The 20,557-nt window shown below is 43.6% G+C and overlaps 1 protein-coding gene across 1 annotated transcript in view; it reads right to left on the bottom strand.

The window, feature by feature from the left end:
- trpm7 (transient receptor potential cation channel, subfamily M, member 7) overlaps positions 1-20,557 on the bottom strand; it is a 151,125-nt gene that overhangs the window by 51,379 nt on the left and 79,189 nt on the right. The window contains exons 25-31 of the mRNA XM_085968293.1: positions 19,783-19,915; positions 14,506-14,693; positions 12,482-12,614; positions 9,915-10,648; positions 8,488-8,582; positions 8,298-8,406; positions 6,650-6,735 (exon numbers count right to left, since the gene is read on the bottom strand). Coding sequence (XP_085824419.1) covers positions 6,650-6,735; positions 8,298-8,406; positions 8,488-8,582; positions 9,915-10,648; positions 12,482-12,614; positions 14,506-14,693; positions 19,783-19,915 — 1,478 coding nt within the window. The remainder of the gene's footprint in view (positions 1-6,649; positions 6,736-8,297; positions 8,407-8,487; positions 8,583-9,914; positions 10,649-12,481; positions 12,615-14,505; positions 14,694-19,782; positions 19,916-20,557) is intronic.

Here is a 20,557-nt window from a genome sequence, read left to right as displayed (position 1 = left end):
TTTTTAGGGTTTTGCACTAGATATTCGCTCAAATTCAGCATCACCGGTCATTCCCATAAGCAGATCTTGTGTGCCCTTTGAACCAGAGTACAATTTTTACACAACACCTGGCCTCCAGGGTGTCATAAGGGAGTCATCATCTCAACAATGTGAAATGCTTGAGAATGCTTATAATTACCCTATCATTGCTTACTGATTAATACTTTAAATCACTAAGCTAGCCTGCCTAGTTTCTGACTGCTAGCTTATTGTTGAGGGTAAAAAGGCTGAATTTAACCTAGAATCAGAGAATGTTTACAGCACAGAAGGAGGCCATTCAGCCCCGTGCTGGCTCTCTGCAACAGCACTTCAGCGAGTCCCACTCCCTCGCCCTTTCCATGTAGCCCTGCAAATGTTTTTCCTTATCCAATTCCCTTTTGAAAGCCATGATTGAATCTGCCTCCACCACCCTTTCAGGCATTGCATTCCAGATCCTAACCACGCGCTACGTAAAAAGGTTTTCCCTCATGTCGCCTTTGGTTCTTCTGCCAATCACCTTAAATCTGTGTCCTCTGGTTCTCGAGCCTTCCGTCAATGGAAACAGTTTCTCTCTATCTATTCTGTCTAGACCCCTCATGATTTTGAACACCTCTATCAAATCTCCTCTCAACCTTCTCTGCTCCAAGAAGAACAACCCTAGCTTCTCTCGTCTATCCACGTAACTGAATTCCCTCATCCCTGGAACCATTCTTGTAAATCTTTTCTGCACCCTCTCCAAGGCATTAACATCCTTCCTAAAGTGCGGTGCCCAGAATTGGACACAATACTCCAGTTGAGGCCGAACCAGTGTTTTATAAAGGTTCATCATATCTTCCTTGCTTTTGTACTCTGTGCCTCGATTTATGAAGCCCAGGATCCCGTATGCTTATTTAACCGCTTTCTCAACCTGCCCTGCCACCTTCAACGATTTGTGCACATATACCCCCAGGTCTCTCTGTTCGTGCACCCCCTTTAGGATTGTACCCTTTAGTTTATATTTCCTCTCCTCGTTCTTCCTACCAAAATACATCACTTCACAGTTATCTGCATTAAATTCCATCTGCCACGTGTCCGCCCATTCCACCAGACTGTCTATGTCCTCTTGAAGCCGATCACTCTCCTCCTCACTGTTCACTATACTTCCAAGTTTTGTGTCATCTGCAAATTTTGAAATTGTGCCCTGTACACCCAGGTCGAAGTCATTAATATATATCAAGTAAAGCAGTGGTCCTAGTACTGACCCCTGGGGAACACCACTGTATACCTTCCTCCAGTCCGAAAAACAACCATCCATCACTACTCTCTGTTTCTTGCCACTTAGCCAATTTTATATCCATGCTGCCACTGTCCCTTTTATTCCATGGGCTTCAACTTTGCTGGCAAGGCTATTATGCGGCATTTTATCAAACATCACATCAACCGCATTGCCCTCATCAACCCTCTGTTGCCTCATCAAAAAACTCAATCAAGTTAGTTAAACACGATTTGCCTTTAATAAATCTGCGCTGGCTTTCCTTAATTAATCCATACTTGTCCAAGTGACTGTTAATTTTGTCCTGGATTATCGTTTCTAAAAGCTTCCCCACTACCGAGGTTAAACTGACTGGCCTGTAGTTGCTGGGTTTATCCTTGCACCCTTTTTTGAACAAGGGTGTAACATTTGCAATTCTCCAGTCCTCTGGCACCAGCCCCGTATTCAAGGACGATTGGACGATTATGGCCAGTACCTCCGCAATTTCCACCTTTACTTCCATCAGCATCCTAGGATGTATCCCATCTGGTCCCGGTGACTTATCTACTTCAAGTAGAGCCAGCCTTTCTAGTACCTCCTCTATCAATTTTTAGCCCACCCAGTATCTCAACTACCTCCTTTTTTACCATGACTTTGGCAGCATCATCATCTTTGGTAAAGACAAATACAAAGTACTCATTTAGTACCTCAGCCTTGCTCTCTGCCTCCATGCGTAGGTCTCCGTTTTGGTCCCTAATTGGCCCCACCCCTCCTCTTACTATCCGTTAATTATTTATATGCCTATAGAAGACTTTTGGATTCCCTTTTATGTTAGCTGCCAGCCTATTCTCATACTCTCTCATTGCCCCCCTTATTTCCTTTTTCACTTCCCCTCTGAACTTTCTATATTCAGCCTGGTTCTCACTTGTATTCTCAACCCGACATCTGTCATACGCCCTCTTTTTCTGTTTCATCTTACTCTCTCTCTCTTTCATCATCCAGGGAGCTCTGGCTTTGGTTGCTCTACCTTTCCCCCTCGTGGGAATGTACCTCGACTGTACTCGAACCATCACCTCTTTAAAGGCAGCCCATTGTTTGATTACAGTTTTGCCCGCCACTTTTTGATTCCAATTTACCCGGGCCGTAGACGTGAATCCAGGATGGTTTGTTGCCTCCCTGGTGCCAGGGTCAAGGATGTCACTGAGCGGCTGCAGGGCATTCTGGAGGGGGAGGGTGAACAGCCAGTGGTCGTGGTCCACATTGGTACCAACGACATAGGTAAAAAGAGGGATGAGGTCCTGCATCAAGAATTTAGGGAGCTAGGTAACAGATTAAAGAGCAGGACCTCAAAGGTTGTAATCTCTGGATTACTCCCAGTGCCACGTTCTAGTAAGTATAGGAATGGGAGGATAGAGCAGATGAATGCGTGGCTAAAGAGTTGGTGTAGGGGGGAGGGTTTTACTTTCCTGGATCACTGGGCCAGCTTCTGGGAAAGGTGGGACTTGTACAAGTCGGACAGGTTGCACCTGAACCAGAGCGGGACAAATATCCTTGCGGGGAGGTTTGCTAGCACTGTTGGGGGGGGTTTAAACTAACTTGGCAGGGGGATGGGATACAGAGGGGAGCTGAAATAGGGGGGGATGTGCTGCCAATTATAGAGAAAAAAACAAGTCAGCTTGGTAGACAGGGCAAATATATAAGGGCAAGGCTGGATGGCATCTATTTTAATGCAAGGAGTCTTGCAAATAAGGTGGATGAACTGAAGGTGTTGATAAACACATGGGAGTATGATATTGTTGCTATCACGGAGACATGGTTGAGGGAAGGGCAAGAGTGGCAGCTCAATATTCCGGGGTACAGAATCTTCAGGCGAGACAGAGGGGGAGGTATAAGAGGAGGGGGTGTCGCAATATTAATTAAGGAGTCAATTACTGCAGTAAGGAGGGATGATATATTAGCAGGGTCCTCTAATGAGGCCATATGGGTGGAGCTTAAAAACAAAAAGGGGGCAAGCACTTTGCTGGGAGTGTACTATAGGCCTCCAAACAGTCAGGGGGAGATAGAGGAACAGATATGTAGGCAAATCTCAGAGAAATGTGCAAATAATAGGGTAATAATAATGGGGGATTTCAACTTCCCCAATATTAACTGGGATAGTCAGAGTGTGAAAGGCTCAGAGGGTGTAGAATTCTTAAAGTGCATCCAGGAGAGCTTTTTGAGCCAGCATGTAGAAAGTCCTACAAGAGAGGGGGCGGTACTGGATCTAATTCTAGGGAATGTGGCCGGCCAAGTGGAAAAAGTGCTAGTAGGTGAGCACTTTGGTGATAGTGACCATAATATGGTAAGATTTAAGGTGGTCATGGAAAAGGACAGGGATGGGCCGGAAATAAAGGTTCTAAATTGGGGGAAGGCCGATTTTAATAGGATAAGGCAGGATCTGGCCAAAATGGACTGGGATCAGCTACTTGTAGGAAAATCCGCATCAGAGCAATGGGAGGCTTTCAGAAGGGAGATTGAGATCATACAATGGCAACATGTTCCCGTAAAGGTCAAGGGTGGTTCCAAAAACCACAGGGAACCTTGGATGTCAGGGGATATACGAGAATGGATTAGGAAAAAAAGGAGGGCTTTTGGTAGATACAAAAGGCTAAAGACGGAGGAAGCCCTAGAGGAGAACAAAAAGTGCAGGGGGATACTTAAAAAAGAAATTAGGAGATCAAGGAGGGGCCATGAAATAACACTGGCGAGCAAAATAAAGGAAAATCCGAAGATGTTTTATAAGTATATTAAGGGTAAGAGGATAACTAGGGAAAAAATAGGGCCCATTAGGGACAAAAGTGGCAATGTGTGTGTGGAGCCGGAAGATGTAGGAGGGGTTCTAAATGAATTTTTTGCATCTGTTTTCACTATGGAGAAGGACGATGTAGACATAGAAATAGGGCGGGGGGGACTGTGATATGCTCGAACATATTAACATCGAGAGGGAGGAGGTATTGGCGGTTTTAGCTGGCCTAAAAATGGATAAATCCCCAGGCCCGGATGAAATGTATCCCAGGCTGCTGTGTGAGGCAAAGGAGGAGATTGCGGGGGCTCTAACACATATATTCAGGACCTCTCTGGCCACAGGGGATGTGCCAGAGGACTGGAGAACCGCTAATGTAGTACCATTATTCAAGAAGGGTAGTAGGGAAAAACCGGGGAACTACAGGCCAGTGAGCCTAACATCAGTGGTAGGAAAATTATTGGAAAAAATCCTGAGGGACAAAATTTGTCTCCACTTGGAGAGGCAAGGATTAATCAGGGATAGTCAACATGGCTTTGTCAAGGGAAGATCATGTCTGACTAATTTGATTGAATTTTTTGAGGGGGTGACTAGGTGTGTGGATGAGGGTAACGCAGTGGATGTGGTATACATGGATTTCAGTAAGGCCTTCGATAAAGTCCCGCACAGGAGACTGGTCAAGAAGGTAAGAGCCCATGGAATCCAGGGTGCCTTGACACATTGGATACAAAACTGGCTTAGTGGCAGAAGGCAGAGGGTGATGGTCGAAGGTTGTTTTTGTGACTGGAAGCCTGTGGCCAGTGGGGTACCACAGGGATCGGTGCTGGGTCCCTTGCTGTTTGTGGTCTACATTAATGACTTGGATATGAATGTAAAGGGTATGATCAGTAAGTTCGCGGATGATACAAAAATTGGTAGGGTGGTAAATAGCGAGGAGGGTAGCCTCAGTCTGCAGGACGATATAGATGGGTTGGTCAGATGGGCGGAACAGTGGCAAATGGAATTTAACCCGGAAAAGTGCGAGGTGATGCACTTTGGGGGGGACTAACAAGGCAAAGGAATACACAATGAATGGAAAGACCCTAGGCAAGACGGCGGGTCAGAGGGATCTGGGTGTGCAAGTACACAGATCCCTGAAGGCGGCGGAACAGGTGGATAAGGTGGTAAAAAAGGCATATGGGATACTTGCCTTCATTAGCCGAGGCATTGAATATAAGAGCAAGGAGGTTATGATGGAGCTGTATAAAACACTGGTTAGGCCACAGCTGGAATACTGTGTGCAGTTCTGGTCGCCACACTACAGGAAGGATGTGATCGCGTTAGAGAGGGTGCAGAGGAGGTTCACCAGGATGTTACCGGGGCTGGAGCGCTTCGGCTATGAAGAGAGACTGGGCAGATTGGGTTTGTTTTCCTTGGAGCAGAGGAGGCTGAGGGGGGACATGATTGAGGTGTACAAAATTATGAGGGGCATAGATAGGATGGATGCTGAGGAGCTTTTTCCCTTAGTAGAGGGGTCAATAACTAGGGGGCATAGATTCAAGGTAAAGGGCGGGAGGTTTAGAGGGGATTTGAGAAAGAACTTTTTCACCCAGAGGGTGGTTGGAGTCTGGAACTCACTGCCTGAAAGGGTTGTGGAGGCAGAAACCCTCACAACATTTAAGAAGCATTTGGATGTGCACTTGAAATGCCATAGCATACAAGGCTACGGGCCAAATGCTGGAATATGGGATTAGATTAGGCAGGGCTTGATGGCCGGCGCGGACACGATGGGCCGAAGGGCCTCTATCTGTGCTGTATTACTCTATGACTCTATGAGATCCATTCTCAACCCACTGAAATTGGCCTTCCTCCAATTAAGTATATTGCTCCCTGGCCTTTTCCTCAAAGAAATATTATGTTAAGAAATTCAACTCCGGCAACAGTCCAATTAATTGCACAGCTATAAACAGGTCAACAAAATAACCAGAAAATGGCATTGAATCTTTTCCTTGTGTGCATCACAGTGCGCTGCTGGCAACAAAAGGAAGTACAGAGGTGTAATTCCAGACTAACGCCTTGTATTCACCATCGGCTGTGGGAACCATATGGTTTGCAGGCCTACTGGAGAATCCAAATGTTTGAAATAACATTTTATATTTTTTAGGGATTAACCAAGACAAGACAATAGACATGTGGAATGAATAACTTTTCCTTTTGCTCTTTTTCTTTAAAATCCCAAACTAGGGGCTATAAATACAAGATAGTCACTAATAAAATCTAATAAAGAATTCAGGAGAATCTTCTTTGCCCAGAGAGTGGTTAGAATGTGGAACTTACTACCACAAGGAGTGGTTGAGGCGAATAGTATAGATGCATTCAAGGGGAAGCTAGATAAACAAGTGAAGGAGAAAGGATTAGATGAAGCCGGGTGGGAGAAGACTCGTGTGGAGCATAAACACCGGCACGGACCTGGTGGGCCGAATGGACCATTCCTGTGCTGTAACTCTGTTGTAGGGTTACATTATGTATCGCCCTTAAAATGGATATTTAAAAAGTTTACTTTCCACCAGTTAAAAACCAAACACCGTTAACGTCACATTACCAACATTATTTGATAACAGGCACAAAATCAGACTGACCAGCAGGGAAGCCTTTGAATCCTCTCGGTGGAATGTTACATCTTCAGCGGAGGCCCTGATCCAGTCTTTACCACCCCTACCTTGTACTGAAGTAAACAGAAAAAGCAGATTAAAGTTAACTGTAAAGACTGTTCTTATTGTAAAGGACTTAAATATAGTCATTTCCTCATCTTTAAAAGCTGGAGGAAGGAATTGAAGACCCTAATGTACGAATACGTTGGCATATATCCAAGCACTTCACACGCCAAAAAACTTCCTAATGTCAAAGCATTTCAGTGACCTTTCTTCAGCAGAGCAAATAGAAGTTGCTAGACACTGTATAACATAAACATTGCACATCCTGTACACGACAGTAATGGGTGTAGATATGCTAACCAAATATTTTAACAAGTACACTCAGCCATCCACATACATGCATAGTAAAAACTCATTAGATTCAAAACATTGTATGTAAATCAAATTTTTGTAACTAATTTGCACAAGGGACAGACATTTTATCTAGCCTTGTTAGTTACTAAACTACCTACCTGCTACAGTACATTAAGTTCTTTAGTACTATTCAATCGCAAGTTTAATGTACAAACTGCAATATTCCAGGCAAAGGAGCAGAATATGTTTAATTTGAAGTACTCTTTCTATTCCAAAAGGACAAAAATGTTGACATCTCAGATATTCTCAGCTTTGTTGCTGAAAAAAAATAGCCTCATGGAGTCTCCCACATCAGGTGTCCCAGCTGGAAAGTATTGCATATTCAATGGGCCCACCTTCCATCATCTGCCACCAAGGCAACTCAAGCCCAGCCAATACTGAACTCGAGTTACATTCTAGCATCGGGCCCATACTCAGGAACAGGAAAACGCATCAATTCCTGCTCAGCCCAAGCCAGCAGCAGAGGGTGCATCTGTTCAGCAGAGATTGTTGGGTCATTTCTGATCAGGGAACCAGGTTATGGTTTGGATTTCTTTGTAGCGGTTCCTTTTATGAACAGGGTGGCAGTTTTTATTTAGGGGTAGAAGTTCAAATAAGCTGCTGTCTTGTTAAAGAAAATGTTCCGTTTCTATCCATGGCACATTAATGAAGCAGATTTGTCAAATTCACATCTTGTGGGGGATGGACAGAGGGGTCACATTAGGAGACTGCCAATTTGGCCTGACGCATTCAAACATCAATAAAATAAAGCAGGCTGTATTCATCTGTTCTTCTGCTTAGACTCGAATACCATTTCCTATCAGAGAGGATGAATAAAGGGCCCGTTTGTGACGCTCTACCAATTGTGTGCTACAACGAGGATTACACAAATGTAATATGCATCGACTCGGCCTTCAATTTTGCCATTACAAATGGTGGCTGGAGATCAAGAACTGATCACTTGGGGAAATGTGTGTTCTACCACTCTCGTGTAACATCAATTTACAGTGTTACCATTAAACAGCCTGGTTTGGATCATAGTTATTTGCTCTTGGTAGCAAAAACTTGAGGTTCGAGAAAGTTGACCCCAATCATAGTCACCATACTTCCAATTATTAAACATTCAGAGTTTAGGCAGTGCTTCTAACTGCTTGCTGGAAGTGTCAGATGGGGCACCCCGAAGCAGAAATGTATAGCAGTCCATCTTAGAAACAGCTTTCCTGAAGAGCTGCAAACTTACAAGAAACTGCTTGAGCAGATGCACCAGAAGTCAAATGATCACCGTGCAGCTCAGCAAATCCAGCATAAGAATTCACTGCTCTCAAATGATAGTCACCATGATGAACTCCCTAGTAAAGATAGGAGGTATTAATATATATTTCATAGAGCCATAATATGAAAAAGGCAAAAAAAATAATCTCAAAGTGTACCAAATCATGAATGACTCCTACAGCTGATTTCTGCTCTTTCAACTTTATTGCTTCCCTTGTCCCGGGTTTTGGCAGCTCCAAGTTGTCCTTGTGGCCTAAAGCAGACAGATCTTTAGATTAACACAAAATTCATTTTGTGGTTGCTAACAAACTGACAATACAAAGGAAATGTTAGTAAAGTACATGCAACTTTGAAACGTTTCTGATCTGACCTCACACACATTCCCCAGTAACAGGCACGATAGAGTGCAATGTAATTGGAGACGTACTTCATTCCATAAATGGCTAAAAATATTTTTGATAAAGAAATATGTATTTTACACCAGTTGGTTTAAATTTTTAATATTCTAAGTTGGCACATTCCTATCAATAAACCCTTTCCAATTAAACTATTTAATTTCCCAATCATGTAAGCAAGACTGAGTTAAATATAACTTGGCTTGAATTTCCACTGATCAGTGAGTCTCAACTTTGACACCTTTCAGATGTCAAATCTAAAGCCAGGAAAATTAATCTTTTACTAAAAAAAAGGCTCTCTAACTCGGAAGGTATCTCTGCGCTTTCCCTTCATTGAAGATGTGAATTTGGATGTTGTTTAACTTCAACACAAAACAGGTTTCAAATTGAAAACAAAGGGTTTTCAGTAGACTTCATCAAACCTTCTATCCCAGCAGGTTCAACCTCAGCATTTAGGTCCCTCTAACTACCACGACTTTAAAAAGGCCAGTTGGACAATGGTCAAAGTATGGAAACGCTCACAATTGCTAAAAACCAAGTATAGGTCTGAGGTACAAATCTGAGACATTCTCGAGAAAATATAGTATAGTGTTACTAAGCTAGGGAAACAGGATACAGCAGTGGTGCCTTATTGTGGCAACCAAAACATAGGAGAAAGAAAAGGGCAATTAAAATCAAGGAGAGGCCCAAGCAATGCACCAACAGTGAAGTCACCTGCAACCAGCAGAGGTCCCGCAAAGTTACAGTGGTACAGGAGCTCAAACCTCTCAATTGGGTTTTGTTCCACAGGTCACTCAGCAGTCCTGCACAGTTCCCAATATTAATATGTTGACCTCGCAATTCGACAGCCTGTATGAAGTAATCGTCCAAATCTCTCTGCCCTTTTCTGTATCGTTCATGGGTCTCTTTATTGGATATGATGGCGGAAGCCAACTCGCCCACTTGCAGAGGTCCTCTCCTTTGAAACTGGTTTTCAAAGTTGTGCATAGTGCTCAGATTATATTCAGTGCTTCGGTCATTACTGTCATCAGTGTCTGTGCTACTCTCAGTGTCAATGAATGCGTGGTTGAAATATCCTTCAGTCTCAAAGCAAGCTGTGGTGGTAGCGTGGCAACAGAAGCTGCAAGCGGGATGAGAAGGACAGCAGCAAATTTCTTCAGGTAAAGCACAAACAACTTCACTATACTTACCAACAAAGGCCCCAAATTCAACAGAACTGCCATCAGCATCTATACCAGTTTTAACGGAGTCGACGGAATCTGGCACAAGCTCCAACTGGCTTGTGTCACTTGGCTGAGATGGGGTACTAACAAAAAATTTGGCAGATGGGGGAGAGAGATTTGGTATGCTGTGGAACGATTGTCCTGGTTTCTGATCGCTGGTCAGGGACTGGGTTTTCCCCAGCCCAATATGGCTTCTATGTCGAAGTTCAGAGGGAGATGCTACATTTGGTAATAAGGCACAGCCTGAGGAACCAGCCTCTTGAACATTCAGTTCATTCCTCGGAGAACCTGGAAGCAAATCTTGACCAAATTTCTTGTACAACACCTCTCTTTGGGAAGTGTTAATGTAGTCTTGATGAGAACCATCAGCACAGATAGAATCGCCAGTGTCCATCCCTCGCTGAGGAAAAGAGGAGCCAAAATATGTTCCAATGCTGTGCTTCTTTTTTAATGAAGTTTTAAGTGGGACGTCAGAAAGATTATCGCCCAGATTTCTTGAAATGCTAAGCTCCCGAGTAATTTCATTGTGCACCTTCGTGGCCTCAGAAGCCTTCTGAGCAGTCAGTGCTTTCAACGTGTCCACTGTAAGAGCCGACAGGTCCTGCAGGTGCCCAATTTGACAGTCCAATGTTTGTAATGAACGCTTTATATAATTTACACGGTCACCTACTTCTTTTAATTGGATGGACATATTTTCAACTCTAAAGAAAAGAGAAATAGAATGTTCAAACTCAATTACTTCATATTGAACTAAATTATTTGTGAAGATATCCAACGTCAGACAGAAATACAACATATTTATGTAGCATCTTTAACGTAGAAAAATACCTCAGGATGCTTCAGACGATTAATCATAAACAAATGGGCGCTGAACCAAAGGCGGAGACGTTAGGAGGGGTGATCAAAAATCTGGTCAGAGGTAGGTTTTAAGGAGGGTCTTAAAGAAGAGAGGGAGTTGCAGAAGCAGAGATGTTTAGGCAGGGAATTTCCGAGCTTAAGGCCTAGGCGGCTGAAGACACAGCCACCAATGGTGGGACAAAGGGCAGGGGGTGTTCATAAAGCCAGAGTTGATGGAATGAAAAGCTCGGGAAGGGTGGTTCGGGGAGGGGGGGGGGGCACTGCAGGACTGGAGGTTACGAGATAAGGAAGGGCGAGACCATGAAGGCACTTAAACACGATGATGAGAATTTTAAATTGGAAGCATTGGTGGAGCCAATGTGAGTCAACAAGGACAGGAGTAATAGGTGAGCAGGACTTGTTGTAGGATAGGATACAGGGAGCAGAGTTTTGGATGAGCTGAAGTTCACGGAGGAAGGGTGAAGGATGGGAAGCTGGCCAGGAGAGCACTGGAATAGTCAAGTCTGGAGGTGACAAAGGCATGGATAAGGGTTTCAGCAGCAGATGGGCTGCGATAGGGGGGCGATGTTAGAGGTGGAAGTAGGGGGTCTTTGTGATGGAGAGGGTATAGGGTCAAAAGCTCAATTCATTGCAAATATAACGTCCTGTTCAGCAAACAGTTTGGTTCAAACAGAGACAGTGGCAGGGAGATGGATGGAATTGGTGGCGAGAGTCAAAGATGACGGCTTTGGTCTTTCCAATGTTTAATTGGAGGAAATTGTGCTTTCTTACGCTGAAGTAACCAGAAGTGTATGAAGTACTCCAAATGCGGTTTAATTGGGACTTTGGGGCTACCTGAGGATTTGAATTCAACTAATTTGGTGAATAGAACCCAGCATCCTATTCGCTTTACAGCCACTTCACACTAAAAACACAACATGCAATATCCAGAAAATCTTACCAATTAAACCCACAGCTTTATCCCTATACCATAGTATAAAGTAGCAAGTACAGTATAATACAAGAACCACAGCATGTAACAGCCTCAACCACTGCTCTAGAATCCTTGAATAGTAAATAAAAATATCAGTTATGAAACACAAACCATGTATCGATTACAGGCTTCAACCTTTCAGTCTTTAATTCCATCTGGAAAAACATTACAGCCCCGGTGAGAAAATGTTAAGATGTTTCATTATACACGTTGGGGATTCACAGTTGATCTCAGCAAGGAAGCACTGCCATCAAGATTATGTTAGAAGTCAAACGTCAAGTGAATATAAATTTTAATGAAGTTACTATTAAATTAACTACATTTCAACAATGTTCCATTTTTATATTGGACATTTTGCCTGTCTGATGAGATGTTAAATCAGAGCCCTCTTCCGATGACAATTAAAGATCCCATACAATTTGAAGAGCAGGGAATTCTTAGTATCCTAGCCAACAAACGCCTCCAAAATGGATTAACTGACCTTTCATCTCATTGCTGTTTATAGCGCTTGCTGTGCAATAAATGGCAGCCAAATTTGCCTACACAACTTTCACTGCACTTCAAAACAATTCACTGTACGTGAAGAGATTTGAGATAAGAGTCTGATAACTGTGCACATTATTAATCTGAATCAAAATCTAGGCTCATATTTCCCAAGAGTTCTGCAAGTGGTACTATGGTTCCATAAAGTTAAACGCTTTACCTTTCAGAGGTCACCCGAATTCGTTCCTCACTGCCTGAATGAAATCGATCCTCCTTCTCATGGAAGTACTTTTCCACACATTGCTCTTCAAAGTCATGCAATTTTTTCTGGTCATCCTCACTTACAAACAATTCTGAAAGATGAGATCGGTACAATTTGCATCAAAGCTGAGACACAGGTTGCAACAGGAAGTAACAGATTTATTAATTTAAAAGCCTTCAAAATCCTATGCCATTTGAATGAGAATCTGTAGGCTAATATTCATGGAATTTTGGATGCAGATTAATGCCCATGATAGGATTTTAGTCATGCCGACAAGGGAAGGGCTGAACATCCTCAGCACAGGAGAACACCAAAATTGAAGGTAAGTTACTCAGGCCACTCTTATACCCAACATCTAGAAGCCAAAATGGATAAACAAGAGTTTCTCTCTTTTGGGGTGAAGGTGGGGAAAGAGAAGAGTAAAACCATGAAAAAAATCTGTGAAAACACCAACTAAAAAGAACAAATTTCTGCTGAAAGATGATATTGAACAAAAGCAGTGTGACCAACCTCTTAAAGGGAAAGGGGGAGGATTAGGCAATGAAGCAAAACTAATAGTGAAGATCTGCCAAGATTTATATAGGGGCATGCAAATTTTTTTAAATTTAATCATTCATGGGATGTGGCTATCGCTGGCAAAGCCAGCATTTATTGAGAAGTGGTGAGCCGCCTTCTTGAACCACTGTTCTTTGTAACGGTTTGGTACTGAGCGGCCATTTCAGAGGGCAGTTCAGAGTCAACCACATTGCTGTGGGTCTGAAGCCAGACCAGGTAAGGACGGCAGATTTCCTTCTGCTAAAACCAACAATCTGATAGTTTCATGGTCACCATTACGGATACTAGCTTTTAATTCCAGATTTATTTAACTGAATTTAAATTCCCCAGCTGCCGTGGTGGGGATTGAACTCACACCTCCGGATCATTAGTCCAGGTCTCTGGATTAAGCCCAGTGACATTACCACTACGCTACCGTACCCACCCTAATGCACATCTTCCTCCATTAGTCCAGGTCTCTGGATTAAGCCCAGTGACATTACCACACTACCGTACCCACCCTAATGCACATCTTCCTCCATTAGTCCAGATCTCTGGATTAAGCCCAGTGACATTACCACTACGCTACCGTACCCACCCTAATGCACATCTTCCTCCATTAGTCCAGGTCTCTGGATTAAGCCCAGTGACATTACCACTATGCTACCGTACCCACCCTAATGCACATCTTCCTCCATTAGTCCAGGTCTCTGGATTAAGCCCAGTGACATTACCACTATGCTACCGTACCCACCCTAATGCACATCTTCCTCCATTAGTCCAGGTCTCTGGATTAAGCCCAGTGACATTACCACACTACCGTACCCACCCTAATGCACATCTTCCTCCATTAGTCCAGGTCTCTGGATTAAGCCCAGTGACATTACCACACTACCGTACCCACCCTAATGCACATCTTCCTCCATTAGTCCAGATCTCTGGATTAAGCCCAGTGACATTACCACACTACCGTACCCACCCTAATGCACATCTTCCTCCATTAGTCCAGATCTCTGGATTAAGCCCAGTGACATTACCACTATGCTACCGTACCCACCCTAATGCACATCTTCCTCCATTAGTCCAGGTCTCTGGATTAAGCCCAGTGACATTACCACTATGCTACCGTACCCACCCTAATGCACATCTTCCTCCATTAGTCCAGGTCTCTGGATTAAGCCCAGTGACATTACCACACTACCGTACCCACCCTAATGCACATCTTCCTCCATTAGTCCAGGTCTCTGGATTAAGCCCAGTGACATTACCACTATGCTACCGCTCCCTCCATGAATGATGGTCTTGTGAAATATTTACTAAAATCAACTTCCCAGAACAGCAAACATTATGATGCCAACAGGTATTTGCAAGAAGTCTCAAAAACTACAAATCACAGGAAAACACATTCAGCTACTGTGCACAGTTGGTATTCTGAAAGCTCTCCTTACTTGGCCCGCCTTGACCTCGGTCATGTTTCTTTCCTTGTCGGCAAATGTGGGAGATCAATAAAGCAAAGTGGCTGAGGATGATGAGAGGAGGCGGTAGAACAGGCTTTTCATGATATGCCATGATAAAGTGGTACCGTTGATATTTCCATACAATGTTTGAAATGGCCTTCACTTGGAAATACACATTGCTGAAAGATAGAAAAGAAGAAAATTACTTCCACAATTTACTGTAATTTGGGATACTACAAGTTATGGCTATTTAAACCGCATCATTTGAGAAGCTTTAAGACATAATATTGCATTTGGAAAAGTTTAATTGAACATGGCACCATAAATGCTTTCTTTTAATTAAAAGGGTTAAATATTAGGCCAGAGTCATACGGCACAGGAGGCCATTTGGCCCATCGAGTCCGCGCCGGCTCTCTGTGGAGCAAGCCAAGTCCCATTCCCCCGCTCTATCCCCGTAGCCCTGCAAGTTTATTTCCCTCAAGTGCCTATTCAGTCTCCCCTTGAAAACATTGTGTCCGCTTCCACCACTTCCGTCAGCAGCGAGTTCCAGGTCCTCACCACTCACTGCATAAAAACATTTTTCCTCACATCCCCCTGTATCTCTTGCCCAAAACCTTAAATCTGTGTCCCCTAGTCCTTGTACCATCAACTAGTGGGAACAGCCTTTCCCCGTCTAGCCTATCCAAACCCATCGTAATCTTGTACACCTCAATCAAATCACCCCTCAACCTCCTTTGCTCTAATGACAACAAATCCAGCTTCTCCAACCTGTCCTTGTAGCCAAGATCCCCCATCCCCGGAACCATTCTGGTAAATCTCCTCTGCACCCTCTCGAGGGCCTTCACATCCTTCCTAAAGTATGGTGACCAGAACTGGACGCAAGACTCCAGTTGTGGCCTAACCAGCGCTTTATAAAGGTTCAGCATAACTTCTCTACTTGTGTACTCAATACCTCTATTTATGAAGCCCAAGATCCCATATGCTTTGCTAACCACTCTCTCAATATGACCTGCCACCTTCAGGGACCTATGCACAATGGCCCAGAAATTCGGGTCTCCATGGGTGAGTAAGCACGAGGTACTCACCCGTAGGCCCAATGGAAGTGCCGGTTTCCTGCATGCACTGTGCATGCGCGGGAAACCGGCACTTCCGTTCCTCTGAACGAAGGGGTTCAGAGTTTGAACGCATGCGCGGGAGAGGCTGCGTGTGCGCATCCAACTTAGGTTTTTTTTGCAGGTTTTCCCGGGAGGTTAAGTCTCCAGAATTTACACATTTAAAAAGCAGTCATAAGGCCTGCTTTTTACAAGGTAAGTGGTGAATTAATTAAAATTAAAACATTTTTTCCACAGGTTTATTATTTTTAAATACTTCAAGAAAGGTAAGTTTATTTTTAGCCCCGTTAGAAAATAAAATTATTTTTTTCAAAAATTTAAATTATTGTTTAAAAGTTATTTCATATAATTTATAGTTTATTTTAAAAATGTGATTTTTTAAAGTTTATTTGAAGATTTAGTGATGTTTTGGGGCCCATAGTATTTATAAGTTTTGACAGCTCTTCCTGTCAAACTTATGAATGGAGCATTCCCTGCTCCGATTGGCTCCCCATGGCCCACGTGATCCCAGGGGACGCATTGAACTAACAGCGCCCCTGGGATACGCAAGCACTGCGCGCCGGCAGTTGGAGCAGGCCCAGGATCGGAATTCCACGGGGGCCCACAGCTCAACGGCCGGTGTGGTAGGTAAGTGCTGGTCGGGGGCTTACACCCGCGGGAAGCCCCCGACCCGAATTTCTGGGCCATTAACTCCCAGGTCCCTCTGTCCCTGTACACTCTTTAAAACTGTGCCATTAAGTGTATATTGCCTCTCCCTGTTCCTTCTGCCAAAATGCATCACCTCACACTTCTCTGTATTAAATTCCATCTGCCACTTGTCTGCCCATTCTGCTAGCCTTTCTATGTCCTGTTGCAGTCGATTGGTATCATCCTCACTGTTCACCACACCTCCAAGTTTGGTGTCATCAGCAAATTTAGAAATTCTGCTCTGTATTCCAATGTCCAGGTCATTTATATATATCAAAGAAAGCAGTGGCCCCAGCAATGACTCTTGGGGAACACCACTGGCTTCCATCCTCCAGTCTGAAAAACAGCCATTTACCACAACTCGCTGTTTTCTGTCCTTAAGCCAATTCCTTATCTAAGCTGTCACTGACCCACCTATTCCATGAGCCTCAATTTTGTTAACCAGCCTTCCATGTGGTATTTTGTCAAACGTCTTCCTAAAATCCATGTAGACAACATCCATTGCTTTCCCTTCATCAATCCTCCATGTTACTTCATCAAAAAATTAAATTAGATTAGTCAAACATGATCGGCCTTTTACAAATCCGTGTTGGCTCTCCTTAATTAGCTTAAACCTCTCCAAGTGCCTGTTAAATTTTTCCTTGATTATTGTTTCTAAAACTTTACCCACCACTGATGTTAAACTGACCAGCCTGTAGTTACTAGGATTGTCCTTACACCCTTTCTTGAACAATGTTGTCACACTTGCCACTTTCCAATCCTCAGGCACCTCTCCCGCATCTAGGGAAGATTGGAAAATTATGGCAAGCCCTTCCGCTATCTCCGACCCCAATTCCCTTAGCAACCTGGGATGCAAGCCATCTGGACCAGGCGATTTATCCACTCTAAGCATACCCAGCCTTTCTAATAGATCCTGTCAATTAATTTTCACCCCTTCCATTGCTTCTACCTTTCCCACTTCTACCGATATTTTGTCAGCATCCACCTCCTTAGTAAACACCGATACAAAGTACTCATTGAGTATTCTAGCCTTGCCCTGTGCCTCTAAGCATATATCACCTTCTTTGTCTCTAATAAGCCTCACCACGCCTTTCTACCCGCTTACTGTTTACATGCCGGTAGAAGATTTTTGGGTTCCCTTTTATGTTAACCGCCATTCTGCTCTCATATTCTCTCTTTGTCAATCTTATTTTCATCTTCACTTCCCCTCTCAACCTATTGTATTTGGTCTGGTTCTCCCTTGAAGAATTCACCTGACATGCATCATACACCTTTTTTTGTTTCATCATCTTCTCTATCTCCCTGGTCATCCAAGGAGCCCTTGCTTTGGTTCCCTTACCCTTCCCTCTTGTTGGAATGTACCTAGCCTGTACTTGCAACATCGCCTCCTTAAAGATCACCCATTGTTCCATTACAGCTTTTCCTGTCAGTCTTTGATTCCATTTCACCCTGGCTAGATCCTTTCACATCCCATTGAAGTTAGCCCTATTCCAGTTTAGAAGTTTCACTCTAGATTGTTCTTTGCTCCTCTCCATTGCTAATCTAAATTTTATGAAACGATGATCACTCGTACCCAAGTGTTCTCCCACAGACACTTGGTCAACCTGGCCCACCTCATTCCCCAGCACCAGATCCAGCAATGCCTCCTTCCTAGTTGGTCCAAGAACATACTGGTCAAGGAAATTCTCCTGAACACATTTCAGAAATTCCTCCCCCTCTTTTCCCTTTACCCTAGCATTATCCCAATCGATATTTGGGTAATTAAAGTCCCCAATATCACCACTCTATAGCTCTCCGATTTCCCTGCAGATTTGCACCGTTACCTCCCTCTCACTATTTGGAGGCCGAAAGAATATTTCCCTTTTTGCTCCTCAACTCTAACCAAATGGATTCTGTCCTTGTCCCCTCAAGAACATCCGCCTTTTCCAACACTGCATGTCTTCCTTAATCAGCACTGCCACCCCACCTCCCTTTTTCCTTCCCTATCTTTTCTGAACACCTTGTACCCTTGAATATTAAGTGCCTAGACCTCACCGTTTTTAAGCCATGTTTCTGTTATTGCCACATCATCATATTGCGCTTGTAGCTCAACAACCTTATTCATCACAGTTTGTGTATTTATGTACATGCATTCTAAACCCATTTTTGAATTTTTCGTAGTCTTTCTTAGTCTGCTCCTACAGGTAGACTATCCTTTATCCGAACTTCCAAAAACCGAAAACCTCTAAAATCCGAAAGTTTTTTCATTCAGCGAAAGTCGTGCGCACGGCATGACCAGAGTGGCGCACGACTTACGCTGAGCAGGGCAGAGGGTCACAGAGTTCCCTCCTGGGGAGGAGATTGCAGGCCGAGCCGGGCAGTGTGAAGGAGGTACCGGGAGAGTGAACCCGACAATACAGCGGCCCGTCTGATATTCTTTTCTCCCCCCCACCCGACCCGACCCCCGACATTCTTTTCTCCCCCCGACCCGACCCCCGACCCGCCCGATATTCTTTTCTCCCCCGACCCGACCCGACCCCCGACCCGTCCGATATTCTTTTCTCCCCCCCCCCGACAACCCCCACCCCCGACAAATTTTCCAATACCTTCTGAAATCCGAAAAATTCCAAAAACCGAAACTCAGCTGGTCCCAAGGTTTTCGGATAAAGGATAGTCTACCTGTATTAGGTAAGTACTCAAATCTTAGCAAAACTTATTGACTAATTAAATGTTAGTTTTTAGATCAAACATCAAATGCCACCTTGTGAATTCCCCCTTGCTTCACCCCATTGATGCTGTGCCTTCAGCTGCCCAGCTCCCACCCCATGAAATTCCTTCCCTAAACCCCTTCACACCACCATCTTGCTCTCAAGAACCTTCTTAAACTCAGATGTTTGACTTAGCTTTTGATCGCCCCATCTAATCCTTCCTTTTTTGGCTCGGCATCCATTTTCCCTCATGCCTTGGGGCCTTTTCTACATTAAGATGCTATATAAAAATAAGTTTAAAATATTTTGCACTGCACTAAAGCATGTAGTATAACAAGAAGCTACATTCATATTGTACCTAAAGTATTTCAGAGGTATGGGGAAAATGGACACTGAAGAAAAGGAGGAGAGATTAGGAAGGGTGACCAAAAGCTTAATCAAAGAGGTGGGTTTAAGGAGGATCTTAAAGGAGAAGAGGTGGAGAGGCAAAGGGATTTAGGGAGGAAATTAGTGACTGGGGCCATGGTAGCTGAAGCATAGCCGCCGATGACATAGTTGAAGGGAGAATATCCTGGAACAAATGGCCTTCCATTGCCTGTGCTGTACAGTGGTTGCAGTGTTTCTGCTGGGAGAGTGGTGTATTTATTACAGTGAGACACATTAACATAGGTAGCTTTCGTTATAAATGTGGACATCAAATTTATAATGGAAACAATTGACGAACTGTGCACAAACACAAGATTTTTAATATATTGTATAGATGGAAGCAAGAATGTACTCACTTGAAAAATGCAATGAGAAGATTCACCATGAGGATATACTGTACAAAGAGGTAGACTGCTTGTAAAAATGGCGTTATCCATGATCCAATGACACAACGTTGCTTTGCACCATCTTCAGTGTTGTTGGCACAGGCTTTGTGAAGGAAGAGAATGATCCATTAAAGTGTGTCTTATTATACAGATTCCGAGGAGGTGTAACAAGTGCTTTCTTTAAATAAAACTCTCCTGGCAAAGGCAAATGGTCAAACACCAATACAGTGCTGCATTATATACTGCATGTGGAGCCACTGTAATAGGAGTCCCCAATATACCTGCAATATCACAAAGGAGCACAACGTCCTTCTATGAAAGCTGCTCAGTTTGATCTGACTCAAGAATGCAGTCAAATTGGCAATAAAACCTGCTTCCATCACAAGATGGTGAAAGGTTTCACTTCAGTGCCACCACTTATTTTAAAAGAGGGTAGACATCAGACAGTTGGAGGCTGCATTCTGATCCAGTGACCTACATGAGGTTTAGAAATTGCTTTTGCTATTCATATTTCAACTGAATTGCACAATTACTATTCTACACAATACCTGCTCAACCCATCAGTAAAGATCAAAACTTGAGAAGCATTAGAAATGTATCTAATATTAACAAGGTAGCTAATCCTATAAAGAACTGATCTCCTGTTCACCTGTATATGTAAATGAAGCCTTGCTACCCTCATTATATTCTTCATGATCGTAGGTGATGAGATCAATGACAGCTTTAGGTGACAAAAATAATTCAC

This window comes from Somniosus microcephalus, chromosome 27, assembly GCF_052327205.1.
Source record: "Somniosus microcephalus isolate GS21.2 chromosome 27, FLI_Smic_1.0, whole genome shotgun sequence".
In the NCBI taxonomy this organism is placed as follows: Eukaryota; Metazoa; Chordata; class Chondrichthyes; order Squaliformes; family Somniosidae; genus Somniosus; species Somniosus microcephalus.
Note: the sequence above shows the minus strand (reverse complement) of the source record. Positions and strands in the feature narration are given on the sequence as shown.